This window comes from Colossoma macropomum, unplaced genomic scaffold, assembly GCF_904425465.1.
Source record: "Colossoma macropomum unplaced genomic scaffold, Colossoma_macropomum, whole genome shotgun sequence".
NCBI classification, from domain to species: domain Eukaryota; kingdom Metazoa; phylum Chordata; class Actinopteri; order Characiformes; family Serrasalmidae; genus Colossoma; species Colossoma macropomum.
The window spans coordinates 23,224,341-23,246,442 of NW_023494802.1; the positions used below are offsets into that span (position 1 = coordinate 23,224,341).

Here is a 22,102-nt window from a genome sequence, read left to right on the forward strand (position 1 = left end):
AATTTTAATTTGATATAATACATACAATATAAAGTAAATCTTATAAAATCAGTCTTATGTGAAACAAATGAACCTTTAATACCAAACTTTGATATTACAAAAAAAAACAATGTCAACACAGTTGTGCAACACAAATATATACAAAATTACACTGCTTTAAGGCTGTGCTATTGATGCAACATTAACATCACTAAAATTGCATTCTTTGGGCAATTACTTTAGATGAAATTAAATTGGCCTTTTTTTTAACTCATTCATGTTCTTGTCCCAGGTCATATTAGGCACAATTCATCATATTATACCATTTAGACAAAATTATTGTTCTTTGCATAATCATCAATCTAAATGTAATAACTTTTGCCTGCCTTAAAAGCATATTTCTGATTACATCACTGTGCACCAGCGGGTGGGAAAAATATACAAATAATGTTTCCTTCCTCCCCCAATACTCGTCTACTGTTGAGCAAAAATGCCAAGCCAGCTCAAGGACCCTCCCTGACATTGCGTTTTACTCACAAAAATGACAAAATACGCAAAGAATATGCCTTATTATTTCCAATTCACACTGACTTCAATGCAGAAACATTTTAAAATTGCTGAGCACACAAAATGAACACACAGTAATTTATCAGACATTTGACTCCTCATTCATGGATTTTTGCCACCACTGGGCTGGCATTACTGTGTTATTTTTTGTCATGGAAACAAAGCTCTCCAGAAGTAAAGCTCATTCAGTGACTGGGTGGGTCAGGGATGGAGTCCTGGAGGGTGACATCTGCTGGTCACATCCTGGTATCACAGAGGATTTCCTGTTTCCATAGCAACAAGAAAGAATAGAGAAAAAGTGTTTGAGTTACTTTGTCTCTTGTCATGTAAGTTTTGGTAAGATGTATGTGTGCTTGGGAAGATCCAAAAATCATAAGCAGCTTCTAAATACCTTCCTTTTTCTATCAGTGGTACAAGTTAATCTATACCTCATCTGTCCCCAGAGTTTTACAGGCTTTTTAATGTATTTCTTAGCAAATGTCACCAGGCTTACCAGTCAAATTGCATTTTGTGGTAAACTCTGAGATTATGCTGGTGTGTTCTTCTCTTAATGCTAATATTTGTTTTCTTGATGTGATAAACAGTACAATATTCTTCAGTCATACACCATCAATACTGTGGCCTTCCATGCCCACATCATGGAGTGCAGTCATGCTTCCTAACAATGTACTAGTGTTGTGATAATGTAACAGTGTAACTGGGTTTTGATCCAACTAATAATTTTTTTTTCACTCTTATAATGGCCGGTTTAATTGGCTGTGACATTTTGGGAGATGAGGCCATCATGTATCCACTCATACAATCAGTTCTAGCCCATGCAAACCATTTCTGTCTATGAAACAACAGAGTAGCCAAATGCGCACACACTTATGGTTCTCTAAAAATGAACAACTGTGTATGCGAGAGATAAAGCTCACCAGTGAACACTGGTAGTAGGGCAAGGTCCTCCCAGCATGTTTCAAGCAGTACAAAACAGCATCATGGATGGTGGGGAAAAGGTGGGTTTTGGGGACAGAAGCAGAGAAGAACCCTCCTTGCTCCAACTGCTGCACCACTAGCACTATGCAAACACGTTTGGTTATATACAAAGTCAGAATGTGGGGGTCACACACATGTATTCCCATATGAATTACGCACACTCAGTGGCCACTTGATTAGATACACCAACCTTGTTTCTATACTTATTGTCCATTGTGTCAGGTCCACTTACCACATAGAAGCCTCTGTATCTCTACAGATCTAGTCTCTGTAATACTGCACTGACACTGACATGGTGGTGGCATAGTAGTGGATGTGTGTGTACGCTGCACAGAATGGATCAGACACAGCAGTGTTGCTGGAGTTTTTCAGCACCTCAGTGTCACTGCTGGACTGAGGACAGTCCACCAACAAAACATCTAGCCAATAGCATCCTGTGGCCAGAAACTGACTACTGATGAAGGACTAGAGGATAACTAAAACACACTGTGCAGCAACAGATGAGCTATTGTCTTTAACTTTACATTTACAAGGTGGACCAACAGGGTAGATGTGTCTAATAGAGTGGACATAGAGTGGATACAGTGTTTAAAAACGTGTACCATCATCACTACCATGTCAGTGTCACTGCAGTGCTGAGAATGATCCAGCAATCAAATAATACCTGCTCTGCAGTGGTCCTGTGGGGGGTCCTGACCATTGAGGAACAGGGTAAAAGGAGGCTAATAAAGTATCTAGAGAAACAGATGGACTTCAGTCTGTAATTATAGAACTACAAAGTGCACCTATATAGTAAGTGGACCTGATACAAAGACACCTGTAAATACAAGGTAGATGTACCTAACAAAGTGGCCAAAGTGTTTGTGTATATATACATACAGTTTTGAATTTAACATATTCGGCAAAAATAAAAGACAAAATGTGGCCTGGGCAAAAGCTATGGCATGTTTTACTTTTTATTTTTGTTAATCTCAGCAAATAAATATGCCATATTTAATTTTGTTCTCTGTGTGTTGACTTATTTTCACCCAGAAAATAATAAAGCATGCAATTTGACCAGGGGTGATTAATTGTGTGTCTGTAGGTTTAACAAGAATTCTTTAAGCCTGGCCCTAATTTTCACCTGAGTAAGCAAAAAGGAAATATTTTTGCCATTTCCCATTTATAAAATGAAAACGTAACTTTTCACCAAAAAAGCATTTCACAAAGTCAGAGTCATAATTATAGGACACGTTTGACATGAAATTGTAGATATACAAACACACAGAAAGTGTCTGGTGTGTGACTGCTTGGCTGTGTGAATTTAAATCAGGTACTGCTCCATGAAACACAATTTACACCCACCTTGACATCCAGAGATGCAGACTGTCACATCCACCTCTGCAAAGTCTTGAAATATCTAGCAAAGCCCAGGAGGGAATGATGAAAAATGACAAAACTCAGTTTATGAATCTATATTGTATGCTCTTTCATGTCTCAATTTGCCATATCCCACTTTTATCACACAACAACAGAGCTAATATAGGTTTAGCTCCAACTGTTCATATAGTCACATTTATAAAAAAAAAAAACACACAAAACTGATTCTACATCAGTTCTCTTAAAAGATCTAATTTACAGTATGACTTTTTATATGAGTAGATTATCTTGCACGTTTATGTTGGGCTGTTCATGTTTGGCACCTGCTGTTATCTAAAAATGTTCTTAACTTCCTTAATTCTTTTTATCTGGATATGATTTTGTGACCAATCTGGCCAAACTGGCAGACCAGCTTAACCACCCAACTCAAATGAAAACATACCATATGTTGGTCAAAGGGCTAAGTTGATCTACCAGCTTAACCAACTGGTTCACCAGCATAAGGTATATTTTTTGTCTAGTCTAGCTAGATGTCCAGCTTGTTAAACATCTTGACCATCAAAGACCAGCTTAGACAATTTGAAACAGCCTCCTTTATAGCTGTTTTTAGCTGATCTTTCAGCAAAGTTTCTTAAAATCAAGTTATGTCTTTGTTAAGTAGTTAGATCAACAATTTAAACCAAAATAGTGTTGTAGTCATCTTTATCTAGTAAAAGAAGAATTTTAAAATTCCTGGTTTTGTCGGACCCAGAACTGGCCTTCGCATTTTATTTATTGTTGTTTGTTGTTTCTTAATCTAACAGATTATTTATTTACTTTTTAGGTGCCATGTAATTTATACTTTGAATACTGAATAGTGAATATACTTTAAAAGTATATTTTAGCAAAACATCAAAATTGCACAAATTTTCCACTTACCCCAGATGTAGTCCATCAGCTATGACATGATTGGTGTCCATTTTGCTTAGTTTAGTTTAGTTTAACAATGGAGCAGCAAGGCTATTGGTAAAAAACAATAGAAGTCAATAGTAACCCCAAATGTTTTTTTTTCATAAATACATGCCCAAAAGATCCTCATTAAGGTCATGCAGACTTGTTGATGTGTTTTAGGATACATGTACAAGTACCAAACCTTGCTGCATTGCTGAATTGTAGGGTTAGCCACTGTAGACAACACCTACAGAAAAGACTTGAGTGACTAATGACTTCTAGCGTTCATTAACAATGTTAGTCTTGTAGCTCCAGTTTAAAACTAAAGAAGGAACATTTTGACACCAAACATGGCCTGGCTGATTGAATATATTATGGGATAATTTTTTTAAGATAATCTGGACTGAATAAATTATTTGAGTCATTTATTATAAAATGGAAAATCATATAAATGTGAACTGAAGTGACTTTACACATTTTTCCTAAATAATCTTATAATTATCTAATTGCACATACACATGCAGCTCATGTAAGAGCAGATAAAAACAGAGGCTTATTGAAATAGATCTTTTGCTACATCAAAGACATCTGGTTCTTCTTTCTCTCTACAGTATTTTCTATTATGTTTGCTTTTCTCTAGTCCCACGTGTGGCATAAGTGGTCTTCATTTAGCCCCAATCATTTACTATCATGTTATTATCTGTCGTCTATTGCCCTTGTCTTCGTTATCACTGGCACTTACATTTTTCAGGGTTTTCAAGGTGACTGTGTCTATGAAACTGACTGTAGAGAAGTCTAGAATAATGGAGTGTGTCCTGGTCCTTAAGCTCTCACTGCCAAAAGAGTGTGCATCATCACAGTACACATGTTCATCTGCTGAAAGGTGTGTATTGGCCACATGTGATTGTATGATGAAGTCACTGTTTGCTGGCACACTGACACCTCCATTCTGTAAGTAAAACAAAACATATGCAGTAACTTTAGAAGCATTTAGTGACAAAATACACAGAGTTGCTCCTACACCTACACTGGACCTCACTGGCCATTTTATCCTAAACACCTACCATATATAGGTGCACAATGTAGGTTTACAATTACTGACTGTAGCCTATCTGTTGCTGCACAATTCAGCCAATTTACACTCCATCCATCAATGGAAAATAACTACAGGACCACCACTGACCACATATTATTTGGAGGTGGACCATTTGTGACAGCAGTTACACTGACAGCATATTTTCACTTGAATTGTACACTCTTTTATAATTTTTAATTAAGTAATTCATTAATTTGAAACTTCTCTTATTTCATTTATGTTGTCACTTGCATTTTGCTATGAAGTTTGCTTATAATTTCTCTGAAAGTTTACAAAACGTCTGCATTTTCCCCCTTGTGGCCTAGAAAAATGCCAGAATTAAACAGGCTTATGGGCAGTGTCCGCATGTCTGCAAGCCCAAGTACACTCACCCAAATAACATCTGATCAGGGGTCCAATGATGGTCCCTTTCCACTGACAATGGGGTTGATAAATCGGGAAGCAACAGATTGGCTAGTCAGTAATTTCGTGCAAACAAAATACACCTACACTATACTATAAAACAGTATGTGAACACCTGCATATTCATATGTGCTTGTTGTAAATTACGTTCCAAAACCGAGGGCTTTAATATGGAATTGGTCCCCGTCTTTTGCTGCTACAGCAACCTCTGTTCTGCTTCCAGAAGAGCACTAGTGAGATTAATCTCTGATGTTGGGCGATAAGACCTGTTTTGTAGTCAGTCTTCCAGTTCATCCAAAAGGTGTTTGATGGAGTTGAGGTAAAGGCTCTGTGCAAGTCAAGTTTACCAGACTAAACTCTTTATGGAGCTTGCTTCATGCAAAGAGGTGCTGTTACACAGAAAAATTAAGGAGCCTTCCCCAAACTGTTGCTACAAAGTTGGAGGGACGCAGTTCTGTAGAATATCACTGTACGCTGAAGAATTAAGATTGCCCTTAACTGGAACTAAAGGGCCCATGAAAAACAGCCTCAGACCACTATTCCACCTCCACCCAACTTTACAGTTTAGACTATGCATTCAGGCAGATAGCATTTTCCTGTGCAGAACCTAGATTCATTTGTCAGGCTACCAGAGGGTGAAGCCTGATTCATTACTCTAGAGAATGCATTTCACTGCTCCATTAGTCCATTAGTGGTGTGCTTTACATCACTCCAGCCAATGCTTGGTACTGCACTCCATGATCATAGGGTTGTATATGGCTGCTGGGCCTTGGAAAGCCAATCCAAATGAACAGTTAATGTGCTGACATTTCTGCCAAAGGCAGTTTGGAACTTGATAGTGAGTGCTGTATTTAAAAGAATTGAAATACTTGAAAGACTTGGTCCAAAGCATGTAGTCTGTAAAATATTCAAACATTACTCTTTACCTGTTTCTTTCTCTCCTTCTCCTCTCTCTTCTTCTCATTTTTCTCCATGTGTTTCTCCTTTGTTGCCTGCTTCCTCCTCAGCATGATCAACTTGGAAATATTGATGCCACTCTGGTAGAGAGAAAGAAAAAAGATGATGAAGAGTAAGCAAAAGGGGCTAGACGACTTGGAGAGTCAGTGGGTGAACATGATAGTCTTGGTGTGGTATTAAATTTGTTTTATTGAATGTTTTTGGCATATGAGGTACCTTTTCTTGTAAGGCTTCCTTGTATAGCTCTGCATTGGCATAGTAGAGCGTGGATGAAGAGCGGAATATGGTGATACCTGGGATTTCTTTAGCCTAGAGATCCATACACACATGACACTAGACTCTTTCCCAAACTCCAGACTTTTACATACACATGAGCTAAGAAATTCTACCTTCTCATATGAATCTGTTTCCACGTATAGTTCAGTACCAGGCACCCAACCAAGAACAGAATACTTTGTACTGTAACAGGGAGAGACAGTCAATTACGCCACCATTCAAATCATTTTGGAATCACAGTTCAAAAGTTTGTTTTCAACATTATAATATAATTCTGGTTGCAGATCAAATGCTTCTGATTTCCTGGTCCTGTGAAACTAAAAATAAGAAGGAAACTGAAAAAAATGAAATTTTACAGTACAATAAAATGAATTAAGTAGTTACAAAGCTGTAGTGTATAAGATTCTAAAATATCAGAGAAAGGAGTGTAGCATCAAGAATGTTATTATTGTGTTTTAATAACAAACACATTCTTAAACAGCTGTTTAGATTTGTGAATAATATAAATCATTATTTTTATGTGTATTTTTTCCGCATTAAATTACAGAGGCACTCATGCCCCCATACGCTTACAGCTGGGTCCTGAAGATGACGGTTAACAGTGCGAAGGCAATGGAAGCTGCCAGACCCAGATCCAGATTTAGCAGAAGAGTGCAGAGGAATGTCACCACCCACACCAGCTAGAGACAGGAGTAGATGTTGATTAGAAAAGAATATTAGCTGAGATGTTGATGTTAATCAGCCCTGAACTGAAGGCCTAGCATTGATAATATGGCTGAACTCACCAAGTCAACTTTGTTGTTCTTCCACAGAGCAGGGATGTCTCCATATTGCTTAAACATTCCCTTTAGGTTTGCAAACACGATAGCAGACAACACAGCCTTGAGGCAAAAGCACACAAACAGACAGTACCATATAATTATTACCTTGAGCATTCAGGATAAGCAAATGTTTTGGCCTTTTTTGTGATTTAACAGCTTTTATTCTTTCTCTAATTTCTACTATTATTGTTCTCTCAATGTTCTTGTGTATGCTGTATTTTGCCTTCTGTAAACTGACTCTTGTTGATCTGTGTAGTGTTATTAGTTTTTCTACATTGTGATAAGAAAAAAGTGCTTAAAAGTTTTTATTTTACCTTAGGCAGATCACCGAACAGTGAGCCTACTTTTAGCACTGTGATGAGCACAATGACAGCAGAGACTGCCCCAGCAACCTAGTAAAAGTAAGAATGATAAAGTGATCAGTGTTGGGGTAACATGTTACAGTAATGTGATTAATTTTTCCCGTAACAAAGCAACGTAACCCATTACAGTTCTTGTAGTCACACTATAGTTGCTGATAAAAAAAAATTTCCTTGCATTTAAATGACAAATTATCTATAGTTTTCTGGTTTATCAATCTGGTTGATAAAAACCAGGCTGAACTTGGCTTCCTTCAAGAATTTTCTGTTCCACTTTAACCAGTGCAGGACTTACATTCTGGTGCCTCACTGCACCTGAATGTTACAGCAGCACTGTTTAAGGTGAAACATGAAAACTGAAGAATAAGCTAATTTCAGCCTCATTTCATAAACTGAGAACAGTGGCTGAAAGTAAGGCCAGACCTAGAGATTCCAGTTGTTGCCATGCAGGTATATCTTCTACAAAATGAGCATCAGAGGTGGATATATTGCTTTGCTATCACCTCACCTGCTGCTACACTACATGAATTGTGGAGGGCTGCAGAATTAAGGTAGTTAAAAGCCATGGTTAATGCTACCTAATGCTACATTCCCAAGCAAGGACCCCATCTGCTAATTTTTCCAGCTGGCTAATATGATCCAGCTCACTGTCAAACACATATACCAGCGATTTTTTGTAATATTAATTTTTAAAAGGAAAGCAGAACATTAGAGACCCCCTAGCTGAATTCAGTTTAAATATTTCACAGTATCAACACAGTACAGCGGCTGTTGCCAATTCAGCCAATGTGACAAGGTGGTTGTGTAATTTACACATGTCTATGAGTACCAGAACAATTACAATTAAATAATTTTATGAGTAAATTTTGGTAACAGATAAAGTGGAGCACAGTAATATATCCACATCTGATCCTCACTATGTAAGTTAGAAAACAGCCCTCAATGCTGGATTAATTTCTGTCTGCCGCATCTGAAGCCTATGTTCGGCTGACACGGACAATAATTTCAACTAACTGATTAAAACAGAAAAACCTGCCACAAGTTCAATTAAAGATTCTTCATGGGTCATGCATAAAGATAAAGTAATCATCGCAAAATTATATATTGCTTTGTTTCACTCCATCTTCTAAAGACAGATCGGCCTCAGATAAAGTCTTTTCTGCTGAGTGCGCTGTTGGCCCTGCCCTGATGGGATGATTGATAGGTTGGGAAGTCCATGAAAACTGGGTCAAATGCATTTCCAAAGGAATTTTGACACATTAATTATCATTAACATTAATGAGCGCAGTAGGCGAGAATATGTAATTGCAAAGAGGAGAAACACTATTTCCCATTTACATTTGAATTTTGCCCTCTTTCTAACTTGGTGTCCTCTTTGAAAATGCAATTTAAATGCAAGATTAGTAAAAAAGTATATAAGATAAATTACATTTTAATTATCATTTTGACACAATTATGGCATAATTAAGCATAAATATGCAGTTTTGGAAATACATTTTTATTTAAATAAAGCTACTTATAAAGTATCAAATATTTTGCAAATGAAATGTCATTATTAGCAAAGGAAAATGGCAAATTAAAATCACAGTATTAAATTAGAATTTTCACTTTGAGCTTAACATTGCATAGATGAGTGGGAAATTTAAATGCAAACATACAAATACATTGCCATTTTACATATTCCATTTTCCTCTGATGATGAATCAACTTTTGGTGGTTGACATTTTATATTTGGCTTTGGAAATAGGCATCTTCTATCCTGTCCAAGTTTCAGGTCTTGCTTTTACAGATCCCTCAATACCTGGAGCTTCACATTCATGGAAACACTAGCTCGATGTGAAAAACCTGAAAGCTTGAGCGAGATAATGAAGGATAATGTAACGGTTACTTAGCAGTGAATGGAGGAGAAAAATAAATGTTTAGGAAAGACTTGGAGAATATAAGGATTATGAACGGCCGTAACACAAAACTACACTGTGTCCTAACAGCAAACTGGCGTTCAAATGCAGTATGGCGTGGTGTCCTAAGGCCTTCATGATGTCAACATACTTGTGTGAGGAGGCCCCCTAGTGGCTTGGGCCCCTGGGCAAGTGCCCTTAAAAACCCATTGGATTATTAGGGCTTGGATGGTGGAGATCGTGTTCGCAGTGTCTGAGATTTTTTAAAATGAGTTATAAAATGAAAATATCTCAAACAAAACTACTGTCTTTCTGTATAGATAAATGTAGCATTGTTATGCCAGCAGTGAATTATGCTGTCTGTCACAGTTACCTAAAAACGATAGAAAAGGATGGTTAAACAGACGTTAGAACACCACTGGGGTTGTCCTAAAGTTATGACACTATTTAGGAAATCTTGTCTAGTTAGGATGTTTCTGCAATACTGTTTTCTATTTGGAGTTTGAATAAGGCTATGAACAGAATCGCCAACCAATCAGCACTTAGTAGCAGTAATGCTAGCATCCTATTGTATTTGCTACAGAAAAAACGATAAAAAAAACAGGCAAGTTTTCTTTGATTCTTTAGTGAAATATATCCTTCTGCTTCCAAAATTTGTTTTTAACCATTTAGCTCCATTCACCCCCATTCATTGAGAGTAAAACACACTAACACTCAACCACTATGTCAGTTTCACTGTAGTGCTGAGAAAGATCCACCACCCAAATAATCCCTGCTCTATGGTGGTCCTGAGGGGGTCCTGACCATTAAAGAAAAGGGGGCTAACAAAGTATTCAGAAAAACAGATGGGCTGCAGTCTGTAATTGTAGAACTACCTATATATAAGTGGAGCTGATATAATAACAATGAGTTTAGATTTAAGGAGGTTTTCCCAATAAAGAGCTTTGTGAGTGTACATGCAAATATCTGTCTGGTTTTTGTTGTGAATGTCTCTCATACCTGTGTCTTTCCTCCTGTGCTCTCCTGGACAAGGCTCCGGGACAGTGAGGAGGTGACAGGATAGCACTGAAAAAACCCCCCTACTGCATTACTGATACCTACCGCCACCAACTCCTATTGACAGATAATGGTTCAATTAATATGTTGCACTCAAAACATTTGCTGGTTTTGATGTTTTTCTCTTGCAGGGAAATCAGTTTAGAGGAAAATCAAATGTACTCAATTTTGTCCTTACTCCAAATGCAGTCAATCAGCCAAAACCTGTTCAGCAATAAGATTGCTTCTTCAATTTTGAAGTTTGAGGCCATATATTATCCAGCAGTGGTGTTCAACTCTAGTGCTGGAGGGCCAGTGTCCAGCACAGCTCAGAACATTCTTACTTAACCTGACAATTAACAGATGAGTTGAATCAGGCGTGTTTGGGCAGGGAAATCACTAAACCATGCTGGACAATGGCCCTCCAGGACTCGAGTTGAACACCTCTGCTGTATAGCATGCAGTACAGCGCAAGTCAGAGACCACCCTTCATTTGTTTAGTTTTCAGTCAAAACAGCCATTATGTACAAGTTATTCATTTTCAAGAAATATTTTTGAGGAAATAACAACTGTTCTAGACCTAGTACGCCACCAGACTGGTAATGATCACATAAACAGTACTAAATATTTCATTTGTGAGAGATAATTGAGCTCCACTCTTGCTTCATCTGAAAAAAAACCCACAGTATTTTCTGTCCATCCTTCCACTGTGAGAAAACAACTCAGCTCTATGGGTGTGAAAGGATGTGTAGCTGTGAAGAGGTTGCTACTGAGAAAAGAAATTGAACAAAAAATAAGAAAATCTGCAAATCAAAGAAAGAAGCTAGTGTCCTCAATGGACAATGGACTGAAGATGGGATCCAGCATAAGGGTTTGCGATTAACTGGGTGGTGCAAAGCAGAAACCTGAAACTAATGGCCATTTTGACTGGAAATTAAATCAATGAAGGACGGAATCTGACTTTTGCACAGTACTGTATGGCCTCATAGCTCCAGTGCAAACATGTCTCTCCAGGACCAGAGTTGAACACATCTGTCATACACTGTCAGACACCATGTGAGCAGTCTAGAGATTTGTTACTTAACAAGTTTGAGGCAAGTATGTTGATTTAGGCATGCAATTTGCATAATGCTAACTATGTGCTCAGCTATTTTCTGATAGCTACACTGCCTTATCCAGTAAAGAACTATAGACACCAAGTATGCATTGGCTGATGGGAAGGGGAAAAACATCTACATTAGATTTTTCATTGAACTACTGCTAAGTGAGAAACTAAGAGGGAAGAAAGAGATTGTTTATACACCTGGTTGTTGTCCACTTTGTACCCGTGTTTGAGAGCGAATGTCTTGCCCAGAGAAATGTTAATGGCATACCCCACCACAGCTATAGTGAATGCCTCCCCAATTATCCTTGAGAAAAAGCTCACATCGGGGACACGAGGTGGCACCAACCTAAAAGTCAAAAATTAAGAGTTCAGGAAGGCCACTATAGTGTTCTGATGAGGGCTTTTCAGTAAGCCTGTCTCTCTCACGCAAGTAGAAGAGTGAAAATAAAAACAGACATTAATAATATTCCCAAGGACGCTGATAATACATGTGAATGGCGATAAAATACACACTCCCAGTCATGTTTGCTTACCCACAAGGAATCTCTCCAACCACCTCAACAGCATGAACTGGATTTAGTTGGGCATAATGTGAGACCAATGTTCCTACAATAATCTGCAAATACACAGAAACACGAATACATGTGTTTATTTATTTATTATCAGTCAAGGTTATTTCATAGCCTAGTCACGAGACCAACATCAAGCTATGGTACGGTTCTCTCTTAGGTTACAGATTATTTCTCCAAGTCTCTCCACTGCTTGCACATTTTGTAAATCACTCTTGATGAAAACTTCTGATCAATGATTAAACATAAAATTATGTTTACACAGATACACAATCTAGTTTTCTCTAGGCTGAAATCCTTTCTCTGGATGCTTGTTTTGACTGCCCTCTGCTGCTTCTTCTGGCTTTTTATGTCAGTCAAGCTACAAGCTAAGCATAAGAGTATGACACATAGTTCAATGATACAACAAACTCATAAACATTTACACTCACACACAAACTGAATGAACTCACCACAAGAAGTTCTATGGGTATAGGGAGAGGTAGTTTTTGTCTGTAAATGGAGTTGACCTCCTTCACCACAATCAGAACAGCCAAGGCAACCACACTGACCACCAGAGTAGGGATATGTGTTCCAGGCAATAAAGCACAGAGGTCTATCAGGGTCTGTACACAGGTACAGAATTTGAGTCTGACTTACTGCTGCTTTCAGTAAAGTGTGCCATTATAATGGTTATTCAGTTACACTAAAATCAGTTACTATATTGTATAAAACAGCAAAAACAGTTGTAGTCAAACTGATCATTAAGGGCTATTTTTTTTAGAAACTGTATTCCGTGTCAGATGTCCTCACTTTGGGCAGCCTTGTTCTAGATCATATTAACAACTACAATTACATTATCACTTATAAATCACTTAACTTAATATCATAAGATAGTTACAGAATTCATAATTGGGAAAGTTCTTGCACAATATCATTTGTTACAGTCTTACAAGCATGAAAGACAACATATTGGAGTATAAAATGAAAAACTTTCACCACTGGACAAATTACAGGTTTTATTTATTTTCTAAGTGAAAATAACTACACATCATCTACAGAGAACACACTTCTGCACTTTTTAAATGCACCATTGCTGTTTATTTCTGAATTTAACATATTGCAAAAAATAAAACATTAAATGAGGCCTGTTTAAAAGCTATGGCACATGTTTTAGTTTTTTAATATGTTAAACTCAAAATAAATAGAAATTGTGCGCTAAAACTTAAAGAAAAATGCCATATTTAAACATATCCCCCATAGAAGACATGTTTATTTTTACTTAGAAACATGTCACTTGACCAAGGGTATTCAAATATTTGCATGTGACTGTATATATTTTTCAGAAATATAATTAAGCTCTTATATGCTTCATTTCTTTCTGTGTATGTGTGCATGTGTGTGTTTATATGCGTGTGTGCATGTGCGTGCGTGCAAAGGCCTTTGATTAGCAATGTTTTTTAATTTACTAATAATTTAATGCTACAATGTTGATTAAATTTTATAAAATTCATCATTAATGATTCCTGCATATTTAACTGCCTCTGTCTTTGGCAGACTACTCGCAAGCACTGCCTAATTTTCTTAGCTCTCCAATCACTTCTTAGCAACTGCTTCTATTTGCCATATGTGTACCTGTATCCTATTATTTTCTACCCATCTCCAAAGATAAAGAAGAAATTAAAAAAACATCCTTGGATTAATCTGTGTGGTAAACCTGACCATCAAGCAGAACTATGCAGACCAATGACACTGTTCAAAGGTGAGTCACTTCATTTGCTGGTTAGTTGATCAAATGAACTAGTGTGACTGAATAAAAAAAATTCTAAATTAAAAAATTCAAATTTAAACAGAGCCTCTCCTCTTTGCGATTACACATTCTCACCTACTACACTCATTCTGTGGCAAAATGGCTTTGAAAATGCATTCAACCTGAATGTGTTCTCATTTTCATGGTGTTCTCAATTTGCCAATTATCCTGTCAGAGCGGAGTCAACCACAGAGCCAACTGTAGGCTACAGATGCAGCAGACAGACATTAATCCAGCATCGAGGTATATATTTTTTTAAAATGATGATTCTTACAGCACAAGGCAGCAGAAACGCATCACAAACAAAAAAAGTAGTATTTTTATTCCATTTCTGACCACATGGAGGGCCAGCTTTACAAGGGTATTTTACCTGCTGTAGAGCTTCAAACGTGTAGGGCTGAAGCACACCGATTGGTGGTGCTGCTTTCTGACCCGCCCACGCAGTTTTGATTAGGTACCAACTTGGAATTTTTATAGCATTTATCTACTATTAAATCTTATTAATTTGTATGGATATATTGAATATAACACTGTTAAATGCTTATTCCATGGCATATCTTTACCATTAAAACAAAAAAAAATGAACATTTGAAACAACATCTTTACAGCTTTAACTCCAAGTGTTCAATGAGTTCAGTAGCTTGTTTAATCACATTTTATTGGCTGTCAGCTGCTATGAGAATCAAGATTAACCAGTCAGAATTGTAGGCTACACTCTCCCAGTGAAACTAGCTCAGTTTGAACAGCTTCAATCACTGTTAACGATCAAGATGTCTCAGTATAGTCTAGTTAATTGATTGTAATGTTTCGACCGCTTTTTCATTTTGAGCAGCTTCCCTTCTTATTGTCTTGGTCCTGTGTTTGTGTGCTTATGTGTATGTGTGTCTCTGTGTGTTACTCACATAAATCTGTGCGAGTGGTCCACAGAAGCGTTTGGGGGCCAGCCCGAAAGTGTACTTTAGCTGGGAGATGACCACATGCATGGCCGCTGCAGTAGTGTAGGCCCTCACCAACGGCTCTGACAGGTATGTCACCACAAACCCAAACCGCACCAGACCTAACACAACCTACAGAGAAAGAGAGAGGCAGATATATGATGTGTTTGGCATATGTGTTTGTACAGTATATTATCAGAATATGTATATGATAAAGGTCAGTTTTAGTTACAGCAAAATGAACATATCGTCACTATCATAGCAAAACATATCATGGAAGTGGTATGAGATTTTATTCCAAGTCATTTTGGACCTTTTATGTTGATCCATTTGTCATAAAATGTTCACATAATGTGAGGGCATTTTCATAGTGTTCAAAAATAAAAGTCAAAGGCCTTGATATGATGAAGTTTTGAAATGACAGCCAATTTTAATCTTAACTTGATTAAATTTCTTTGATTGAAGCAGAAAAAATGTAGAACATGGTACTTTATTTAAAGATGTGTGTTTTTCACCTGAAAGAGGCCACAGAGTAACGTTACAGCTGCTACCACTCGAATACGATACTGGTCCCTGGCATCTGTGTCCGCAGCAGACCCATTTACTCCATTGGTCAGGAAGAGATCATCAGGAGCAAGTTTCTCTGTGACCCCTCCAGTCATGATCCCAATCACAGCAAAGGACCCTGCAGATGTACACAAATAGAGATTTGTATTACTGTTTACAGCTATAAAAAAAAAGGTCGGTATGTGCAGAATAAGACACAACACATGCAATACAATGCAACTGATGATAAAATACAGTTGTACAATAAAATTATAATACAGGACTTTGATTTTAAAAACCTTTCCTTTCATATGATTATTGTAACAGAACCGTGTTTCTTTAAAATGGTAGTTATATAGGAAGAAAGAAAAAAACAAATTTATCAAACATTAATTTAATGAGATTTTATCATTTTGGACCATTTCTGTTGGTCCATTCGGAAAGTTCACGCAATATAAAAAGTTTGGACAGAGTTTTGAAACAGTATTAAAAAAAGTAAAAGACAAACAAAAAAGGCTATGATATAAATGTGCTATATGATATGCAACAATATACAAAAAACATTGTTTAATTTAGTTCTCTTTCTCTCTCTGTCTCTCTCTTTCTCTCACCTACAGAGATGTGCCTTGAGGTACCAAAGATGAAGTAAACAAGTACGGGATAGAAGGACGTGTACAGACCAAACACGGGTGGAACAGTGGCCAGGAGAGCATAGGCCATACCTGAGCATACATCACATACAAACATAAAATGTGAACAATTCTGACTCTGCAAGTTTCTCTAGAACAGTGTTTTACATCAAACCACCTCTGAATGACTTTCTTTACATCTTAAGCATTGATTTTCATCTTGTAACAAGCTATTCAACAGTCAGGGTATCATCTATGTGTTACTGATTTGATGCACTATGCTATGTTGTGATGTCTGTTGTGTGAGAGAGTGTGTGTATTTTAGACTGACCTTGCGGCAGGTGCAAGATTCCAACGCTGACCCCAGAGAAGAGGTCACCCAGAGCGTTCTGCCGGACTGGATAGTAGGGAAGCCAGGAGAGAACTGGAAGCCAAGCTAGAATACATTTTTTCAGTCTGCTAACAGAACACCTGCACAAGAGAGAGTTAATATATGTGGAGGGGTGCACTGACCATGATTTTACATAGCCAATGCGGATTTCAATTTCTTTACAGAAGAATTGGTCAATTTTAGGCTCATTTTTGTTAGTCTTTTTATTAACCAGAAGCGCACACTGTGTGGTTTAAATGAACACATGGCTCAGTGATTAGCCGGCACCACGCAAGCTATAGCTGATTTGTTGCTATTCACTGGGGTTGGCTTATTGAGTAGGTATAAAATAAGCTTACAGAGGGCAACACGATTACTTTTATTTAGCTAGCTAGGTAAATTTTCTAGCATGGATAGGTGGCTCATTAAAAACAGCGACCCAGTGCATGCTGTCTCCACTGTCCAGTCCAACAGTCCCCAGCCGAGCTCAGCACATCTACACCGAGCAAAGGCAGCAAACACCATCCTCAAGCTACTCACTTAAATATAGCCCATCGTAGCTAAATACAAGTTAGGTGTCCCAAGCGCCCATTTGGACAAAGTGCGAGAAGCTCTAGTGCAGGCTGGTACCATTCTCGACATATGGCTATATACTGTGTCTCGCGTGATGCTCGCTTTTGCTTTGCTTGTTACAAATCTGGTGCTTCCAATTCTGATCGAGAGGACATATTCATGAAACGTAGATACACTAGTTGGAAGAGAGCGCTTGAATGAGACAGTGGTTTCCTTACACGTGCCTCCTGTATTCCTCGAGTTAGAGAGTCTGCATGGCAGCCATATCAGCCGCGCGCGGAGACAGGTGAAAGTATCATGCAACTACCGGGTGAAACCTGGATAGAAGAGAACAGGTACTATGCAGAAAGCTTAGGCGAAGTCGTTCTGTTTCTCACTGTAAATGAGGGAGCTCTCCGGGGCACCTTCAGGATAATGGGGATTAGGCTATTTGCTCAAAAAGTTCCCAAACTTGCAGAAATTGCAAAATGCATCACTGAAAATACAAATATAATATGAAATAATTAATTCATGTCTATCCTAGCTTCCAATATAGAAATGACTGCATTGAGCTATATTTTTGTCCATTTTGTCCTCAATTGTCATCATAGCCTATGTTATTTGTGACGATTTATTAAACACCTTACAGCTAAACGCGGCATTCAGCAAGCAGCCTGTGTGATTTAATTGCACTCAGTTGGCAAACAGAACATTTGTCTTCTTTTGCGTGTACTGATGTTTAGCTTAGCTGGCTATCACTTGCAATCTAGAAGTTTTAGATCACACACAGAAGCAAACAAAAAATATAAAAATAAAAAAAAAAAGCTTAATTGCATCTGATGATCATAGAGGGCCTAGACATCTATCCTAGGCAGAACTATCGTAGTTCATCATATGCTGTTCATCATACAAGCACTGCTGCCTGACCCTGTGCATTCTATTCTATTTTAGCTACTGAAGATCCAAACTAAAGATTGTTTGCAAGTTTTCCTCTGTAGTTCATACAAATGCTCATTGCTCATCGTAAAATCTAAGTCAAAAATTTGCAGAGTTTAATTACTTGTTTTTCCTTTTTCACATGTTAATGGCCTTGGAACCCAACCCCTACAAAAATCGGATACTGTAATTTTATTCCTTTAGCCCTTCCCCCATTAAACTATGTCATTGTTTACATACCCTATTTAGAAAAAGCAACATTGTTGTTGTTGCCCACCCAAATAATTCAAATGCCCTCTCAAGGATGGCATCCTAGTAACACCTCTGCAGCAGGTTAATTTTGAGACCAGTTATTACAGATAGGTTGCTTCTCTTCTTCCAGTTTAAGTGAAAACTAGGCCTGTTCAAAATTTTATTTTTTATGACCTAGTTCAGGTCAAAATCTATGTCTGGTTAACCAGAATTCAACCAAATAACCTGAAAATGCCTTAGCGGTTTTACAAATTTGTAATGAAAAATACATTATTATATCTATTAATAAACGTGAAAGCCAAAGTATCTTCTGCCTTCTGCCAAACGCAGGTAAAAGTTGGTGATTGATTTGCCTCATCTACCTGACGTGTAAAGTTATTAAGTGTAAAGAGAGACTGCTGCATGTGGGATTACAGGACATTAACGCATTCAGCAAACTTCATGTTAGTAACTATGTACCATGAGTGACTTTTGTTTTCAAATCCAGTCCAAGAAAAGCATGGGGTTTGCCAGAAAAAAGAGGTGTGTTGTCTTCTACAAATTAGCATATGTTGAATAGGAGTTCTGACTAGTAAGAAGTCAGTTTTAAATATCTGAATTTATAACTTGTCTGAACACCAATTTGATTAGTCATAATAATCTATCAGCGAGTGACATCTTCATAATAGAGATCTGTAATGTTTATTGTTACTAGTAAAAAAGTATATGTTGATAAATGTAATTACATTAAAGAGATATGTAATTCAATTTTAACTAGTAAAAATATAATTTTCACTAGTTAAAATTCAATTACAGGTTTCAATATTTCTTATTCTTTCTAGTCAGAATGATATTTTATGATTTTACTTTTTTTTTTCATTTTAGTTTCATTTTAGTTTCAGTTTTTGACTGATTGTAGGCATATCAGTAATATTTTGTTTTGTGGAAGTGTATATGTGCCTTGCATGTATCCTACCTCAGAGAGTCCTGCAGCTTCTCCTTCAGGGAGGGACCTCTGGAGTCACTCTGCCGACTGGCCACCTCATCCAATCCAAGCTCATCCAAGATGTCCCTCTTCACACAGAACTGTAGCTCAGAAGTCTCATGGATGCTCATGACTGAACACTTGTTGACCTGACAGTCTTTAAATCTAAATCTTTACCTTAACAACTCAGCTTCAACCTCGTAACTAACCTTTTAACCTCTTGTCAAGGCCACTAATGAGTCACCTTATTTTCTGCCCCTTAATTTCTGTTTACTGACCAACTATGATTGTCATACCATCTCTAGCATGCTCTGCACAACATTTAAAAACAATCTGACTTTGGAAGACAGTTGAAACAGGCCCACTCTCACAAAAGAGGTCAAAATGTCCCAAGTAATTAATGTTTTGGCACTGTTCAGTAGATCCCTTCAAATCTATTGTGTTTAATGATGAAGCTTCTTTCCCTAAAACAAGAGCCTTGCAAGAAGAGGACAGAAAGAGCATCCACCACGCTGCTGCAGTGTTTTGGTCCAGAGCAGAGATGAATAAGAGACTCTGCATCACTCAAGGCTTTATCAAAGGAACACCTCTCCCTCCTCCCACCAAACACAAACACACACAGGACATACAGTATGGGATCATTAACCATGCAGAAGGTACAGTTGTGAAGGAAAAAAACCCTCCCTGATCCCTCACCCCCTCTTGCATCACTCCCTCTTTCAGTCACACATGACTAACATAGCTGTTCATGCCACTCTGTGCCTTTTTATGTCTTTACAACCTCATCTTGAAAATCATCTAAGAGACTCTGGACCATTTTCTGCAGTACCATAACAAGCTGAAAATCATGTTATGAGCCATAAGCCAAACTTTACGACCACTCACAGATAAAGCGACCAGTGTTGATCATGTCATAACAATGATGCATATGGGATATATAAGATGGCAAGCGAAAAATGGGCAAGTGTGAAGATTTTTACAAGGGCTAAATTGTGGCCAGGTGACTGGGTCAGAGCATCTCTGAAATGGCAAGGCTTGCGGGGTGCTCCCAAGGGGAGTGCAGTCAAGGTTAGAGAAAAATTTGTAGAGAGTAATTCATGCTATATTTATATAAATGTATTACTTCAACAGGTAAAACTACATACCTATAGTACTGTGCAAAAGTTAGAGACCACCTTGACATTTATTTCATTTCCAGAAAAAACAGCCATTAAGTACAGATTAATTTTTCAGCATCAGGAAATAAGCAGAAAACATTTATTTAACAGAAAATTAAACAGCAGCCTCAACAGCTAAATATAATAATATTTTTTCAGTATTTAATGTGTCCACCCTTTCTCTTCATTACAGCTTCCATTCTTTTCAGGAGACATGTTTTCAGATTTTTTTGAAAGAAATCTGCCAGGATGTTTTCCACATTTCCAAAGTTCAGTCTTAGAAGTTGGTTCCACTTTCTGTTTCTCATAGAGTTGAAGTTTGAGCTCCGGGGTGGATAGTACATTGTTTTGAGAACACCAGCAACCTCTTTATTTGGTAAGTACATCTTGATCTTCTCAGAAGTGTGCATGGGGTCGTTATCTTGCTGTTTAATTTGCTTTGACTTTCTTCTTCCTGTCCTTCCTGTCCTCAGACATATCTACTTTAGTTACTTTAGACGCACATAAAAGATATAATGATATTTTAAAGTTATTTAAGATGTGTAAGCTGTGTGTGTAAATGTTTTTTTTTTGAAGTGTTTTTTACTGTAATTACATTAAAGAGATATGTAATTCAATTTTAACTAGTAAAAATATAATTTTCACTAGTTAAAATTCAATTACAGGTTTCAATATTTCTTATTCTTTCTAGTCAGAATGATATTTTATGATTTTACTTTTTTTTCATTTTAGTTTCATTTTAGTTTCAGTTTTTTCAGTTTTCAGTTTTTTTTCAGTTTTTAAGTGATCATTATCTGATGATGTCAGTGACAATAACGTGGCGAAAGGGAGGGATCAACTTGCTTTTTTTGGTGTAGCTCCATACCACTGCTTCGAAGAAAGTGAAAGAGCATTATTCTTTCAGCATTTGATAGGCCTTCAATATGTGCATCTTGAATGATTGTGGAACATCCTCAGCCCAGATCAGAATGCAGAAGACCTTGGATACCAATTCTTCCATCTTCTCAGGTAAAAGCACCAGCAGACTATGTAAAACCAGTGCGCTTAGGGTAGAAGTATGTAGAGTATATGAGTATGAGGTCTTCATAGGTTCAAATTCTGTTTAGATTGCAATCTTGTAGTGATGGTAGCATATTCATCTTCCACACTGTGATGTTTTTTTCCGAGTGAAGCACACTTTGAGGAAGCTAGTTGAACTTTTTTGGTCAGTGATAAGTGGCGCTGGGGTGGTTGGAGTAGGACGTGAACAGTAATGTTATTATTGATATTATTTTACCCTACCAGCAGGTGCCCAATGTCGTAGCCAAAAATCAAAAGATGTTTTAGAGGCACACAAAACTCTTGTGATAGGAGATTACAGGAAAACAAGAACTGAGTCTTTGAACTGATATGATATAATAAATTATGTTTAATATGACCAGGCATAAGAGTGGAAGTGGACTCTTAGTGTAGCAAATAAAATAGGCAGCGCTGGCTGAAGGGATGAGCTGCGGTTCAAAACAGTTGGTCTAAAGTGCTTGGCTAAACTAAATGGTTATCAGTGCTGTTTGCATACTAATGCACACAAATTAGCTCAAATGTTTCTAGTTTTTTCTCCAGGTTTTAGCCTCCTGCCCACATAAACACAGAGCTTTAGGTCAC

General features: G+C 37.5%; 1 protein-coding gene across 1 annotated transcript; it reads right to left on the reverse strand.

The window, feature by feature from the left end:
- Nucleotides 1-80: 80 nt before the first annotated feature.
- si:ch211-117c9.2 (solute carrier family 26 member 6) lies at nt 81-20,429 on the reverse strand. Its single transcript, XM_036592199.1, has 19 exons — nt 19,296-20,429; nt 16,562-16,701; nt 16,213-16,323; nt 15,571-15,740; nt 15,023-15,187; nt 12,784-12,936; nt 12,296-12,378; nt 11,961-12,108; nt 10,622-10,735; nt 7,680-7,757; nt 7,330-7,425; nt 7,118-7,224; nt 6,658-6,727; nt 6,485-6,577; nt 6,238-6,348; nt 4,556-4,762; nt 2,869-2,923; nt 1,464-1,606; nt 81-809 (listed from the first exon to the last, which is right to left on the reverse strand). Exons 1-19 carry the CDS (start codon nt 19,433-19,435, stop codon nt 783-785), a joined length of 2,211 nt encoding a protein of 736 aa, XP_036448092.1. The 5' UTR covers nt 19,436-20,429; the 3' UTR covers nt 81-782.
- Between the last annotated feature and the right edge of the window lie 1,673 nt (nt 20,430-22,102).